The sequence below is a fragment of the Arachis ipaensis genome, chromosome B05 (assembly GCF_000816755.2).
Source record: "Arachis ipaensis cultivar K30076 chromosome B05, Araip1.1, whole genome shotgun sequence".
NCBI lineage: Eukaryota > Viridiplantae > Streptophyta > Magnoliopsida > Fabales > Fabaceae > Arachis > Arachis ipaensis.
The window spans coordinates 4,468,967-4,473,296 of NC_029789.2; the positions used below are offsets into that span (position 1 = coordinate 4,468,967).

The 4,330-nt window shown below is 31.6% G+C and overlaps 1 protein-coding gene across 1 annotated transcript; it reads right to left on the reverse strand.

Annotated features, from left to right (window-relative positions):
• LOC107642574 (ferredoxin--NADP reductase, leaf isozyme, chloroplastic) lies at window positions 1,430-3,982 on the reverse strand. The gene is made up of 9 exons (XM_016345970.2): window positions 3,746-3,982; window positions 3,427-3,661; window positions 3,215-3,348; window positions 3,019-3,097; window positions 2,818-2,909; window positions 2,634-2,711; window positions 2,128-2,190; window positions 1,808-2,042; window positions 1,430-1,717 (listed from the first exon to the last, which is right to left on the reverse strand). The coding sequence occupies exons 1-9, from the start codon at window positions 3,851-3,853 to the stop codon at window positions 1,650-1,652; spliced, it is 1,092 nt and encodes a 363-aa protein (XP_016201456.1). The 5' UTR covers window positions 3,854-3,982; the 3' UTR covers window positions 1,430-1,649.

Below are 4,330 nucleotides of genomic sequence, written 5' to 3' on the forward strand. Positions count from 1 at the left end.
TTTGTATTTATTAAAAATTATTTTTAATTTAATTTATCAAGTATAGATGCTATAATGTTTAAAAGTTATATTTTAAAAATTAATTTTTATAAATTATTTTTAAAAAATAAAAAATTTACCCAACCAAATTTTAAGTAAAACTTATTGTTATTATAATTGAAGAATTAAGAAACGAAATAAGCTCATACTCCACTTACTTTCACAGCACTAACAATTCCATAGTACGAAAATTCTCTAGTACCTCAATCCTCAGCTGTATATGTTCTGTTGACCAAGCCATCATGAAACTGAAACCCAATTGTTACAAAGGTTTCTGACGATACAAGTCTATATAAAAATTTCTTATTGCCAACTTAATCCTAGCACCAAACTATTAATATAATTGCTCTTTCTCTGCATAGAAGTTATGCTGTGAAAATACCTCTCTTCTGCATATCTAGAGTCTAGACTTAAACATTTACTTCTAATGCATCTCTTAGATATTTTTCTATATCTAATAATTTTATTTGATAACAAATACTAGGCAAAAAATAAAATAGAGAAGAAAATGTGTTTCTATTTTCTTATTAAAAAACAGAGAAGGTGAGTGCAATATATATACCATTTATATAAAATCTACTACTCATTAAATCTTTTAAAATTTATGAGATTTCTAATGACTAACAGAATTATGATGACTCACTATTTTTAGAATAATATATGAGAATAGAAACATGTGATGAAAAATAGTAGTAGAATTACGATGACTCACTATTTTTAGAATAATATATGAGATTCCTTCGTTTGTTTTAGTAAAAATAATAATCTGTTGGCAGATTTTTTCTTGGATATACCAGATTGCTAATTCATATCACAAGACAATGTTAAACCCAGATATTTGAATAAAGATTTTTTCTTATATACAAGTCAATTGGAAATTTGATATTTGTACTTGTTTGAATTAAAAATCACTATAAAGATCATTTTTTTCTTGATATTTAATAAAAAGATAAATTAAAACTCCTAATTATAGACTGATAATTTACAAATAACAAAATAATTTGTTAAGATTAGTTCTGCTAATAACTAAAAATTCTATCTGAAATAGCATTTTCCTCATTGATTATATATGCATATAGTTTCCATGAGCAGTTGAACACCTAAATTTGGTTCCATTGAAACAATTTAAATCATAATTTATTTAAACAAGAATAAGATATTCAATTAAGAAACTTTGCTTGGCTAGCTTAAAGGGGTTTGGCATGATCTTCAGCCACCATAAACTCATTTATTGATGGCCAAACCCTTATATTGACCACCTTCAAGCACCAACACTACTGAATGTTTCTAATGTTTGTGAAATCAAATTCAGTTTCAATTTAAATTTAAATGTCTCAAAAGTGATACAAAATAGCTTACTGAAAACAAATATTGCTTTATAACTATACTGTGTCGAAACTATGATTTTAATCATTAAGGAAACTATATGGTATTAAAGAAATCCTCACAAAAGATATGGTAGGAAACTGGTAAATAAAACAATGTTGCCTTCATCTATATTATTTGTATGACCCTCAAAATGATGAAGTGGTTTCATGAAGGAGGAGAAAATCATGATGATCATAGAAAAACTAACATGACTTTATATCTACAGAAAGTGATCATATAAATTAGTAGACTTCCACATTCCATTGCTCTGCCTTCTTCAATTGCCTCTTGTATTCAGTCCAATCAATGCCTACAACACAAAGAACACACCATGATCAATCAAGTTTTTTCTCTTGATAAAATCCAAGTTAAAGTGACAAAGTAGATTCATGTTTGTTACCATCTCTGGCAGCAAGTGAAACCATGATGTCATCAATTCCTTTTTCCATGCCTTTGAGTCCACACATGTATACAAAAGTGTTGTCTTTCTTAAGTAACTCCCAAAGCTCTTCTGCATATTGAGCCATTCTGGTTTGGATGTACATCTTCTCTCCCTTCTCGTTTGTTTGCTCTCTGCTCACTGCAAAGTCAAGCCTGAATTTCTCAGGGTTTTTCTCCTTCATCTTCTCAAATTCCTGCCCCATGCAAAGGTTAACAGTTATTAATATCTATCAGCAAATGCATGTCCCACAAAAACATGATTTTGTATAGCCACCTCACCTCCTTGTATAGCAGTGAGCTGCTTGTAGGGACACCCAAGAAGAGCCATGCCAAACCATTGAACTGCATAGAATTAAATCATGTCTCAAAACTTGGTTAATTTAATTATGAACTATTGCTTAGTTAAAACATTTACAAGTTATACTTATTAGCAACAATGTAATTTTATTTCCTTATTATAGCCTTTCATAATTGCATCTAACATAAGGGACTACACTTATTAAGGTGATACTGGTCAAATAAAACCAGCAGATACAAACATATTTAGCATATTAAAATTTTCTTGTTTCTAAAGCAACAAATGCTTTATTTTGCCTATGCTTACTAGCTAAGCATAGTTGATAATTCTTAAAATATCCACAAAGATAAAATTAAGCATTTCCATTTAGTTGGAATGAAATTGGGCAGCATCATAGACTTTGAGCATATGCATACAATGTATTTACATAGCCATTTTCACTGTCTAGGCATCAGATTTAGTTTCAATTTTTTTGTGGCTCACTTACCTTATAATCATCGTGCTTCTCGAAGAACATTTTCCATAAAAACGAACGGAATGGGGCAATTCCAGTTCCAGTTGCCAACTGCATAGAAAAATTTGCATGATCAGCTATGAAATTCAAAACAGCAATGGTGAGTAAACAAAGGGATCATCAAACACTGCATTTTTGAATTAAAATGATGATGTACCATGATGATAGTAGCATTGGGATCTTTTGGCATAAGCATTTCTTTCCCCACAGGTCCAGTAATCTTTACTTCAGCTCCTGGTTTCAAGTCACCTGAATAAACAGCAACATAAGTTCCAAAAAGAAAGGCTAAAATTTAAACCTGAATTTCTTTAAGAAACATAATACAGAAATATTGAAAACTCAAACTATTAATCCTTACATAGGAAATTTGAGCAGACTCCCTTGACAAGTTCTCCATTTTCGTTTGTATATACAAGACGTTTCACACATAGAGAAACCTGGGTGAGTGAATGAAAGCATCATATCAAATATATGAGATTGCAGAGAAATTGAAGTATGAATGGAACAAAAGGGTAAAACCCAAATCATGTATAGGTCTCCAAAATAGGACTCACAGTTTTTGAGTCTCCAAAATCACCAAGAGCACTGCTAGCAATAGAATACAATCTGAGCTTGTGAGGCTTTCCATTCTTGTCAATGCCATCTGGAATCACCCCAATTGATTGTCCTTCTCTGTAAGGAACCTCTCCTGAAACAATAATTACAATCAAATGTTTGTTGAATTGTAAAAAGGGATGAGAGCATGCATGGTTATATAAATAAATACCCTCTGTGCTGAAGACCATGTGCCAAGTTTCACCAGGTGCATCATCCCCAGTGATCTTAGTGTTGAGCAAGCATCTTCCAATGTATGGCTCCTTGGGTTTGAACTTGTTCACAACAACACCTTCTTCCTGCTTCTTGGAAATCTTTTCAACCTTAGCAGGTGCCTCAGTTGTGACCTGAGCTCTGATGGGAACCACTCTTCCACTGATACAAACATCTCTATACTGCAATGTAACCTGGCAATTCACAAACACCACCACAGATCATCATATTCATAGTTCTTGAATTGCACCCTTAATTAAGTGCTTCAAAAGATGTACCTTTTTGAAGAGGAGTCTATGTGGGGAAGCAATAGAGGTTGTTGTGGTTGGAATAGAGGTGGATTTAGTGGATGGAAATGAGACTGCAGCAGTTACTGCAGTAGCCATGTTTGCTGTGACAGAAAACTAACAAGCTAGCACGATGATGAAATGTGTTTCAGTGAAGTACGAAAAAGTAAGATCAGATTTTTAGATTCAGTGGATGAGATTTGTGATCCAAGAGTAAGGATAAAGTCTACGTGGTATATATATGTTACCCCCAACATTGGAACTCTATTTCCTTCACTATTTATCATGCTTTTAATTTGTCTCGATTAATTCCTCAATTATCGAGTACCCAAATTAAATTATGTCCTATTCTTCAGGTTTAGATAGTTTGGTTTTCTGTATGATGATGCAGTTTCAACCAATTTTCATCGGGTGCATATAACTATCTAAATTTATGTGTTGTTGACTAATTTTTTATTAGTGTGTTTTTTCTTATATATAAACTATAAAGTTTGCTGTTAGAGTAAAAGTTTACACATTGTAAGTTATATTTATAAAATTTTATATCATTTAAAATATTATAATATAGAATTAATT

Coding starts and splice junctions, on each gene's coding strand:
- LOC107642574 (XM_016345970.2), bottom strand. CDS start 3,853: ATGGCTACTGCAGTAACTGCTGCAGTCTCATTTCCATCCACTAAATCC. Junction 3,662..3,745: donor ATAGACTCCTCTTCAAAAAG/GTACATCTTTTG, acceptor GTGAATTGCCAG/GTTACATTGCAGTATAGAGA. Junction 2,191..2,633: donor AGAAGCACGATGATTATAAG/GTAAGTGAGCCA, acceptor AATTCTATGCAG/TTCAATGGTTTGGCATGGCT.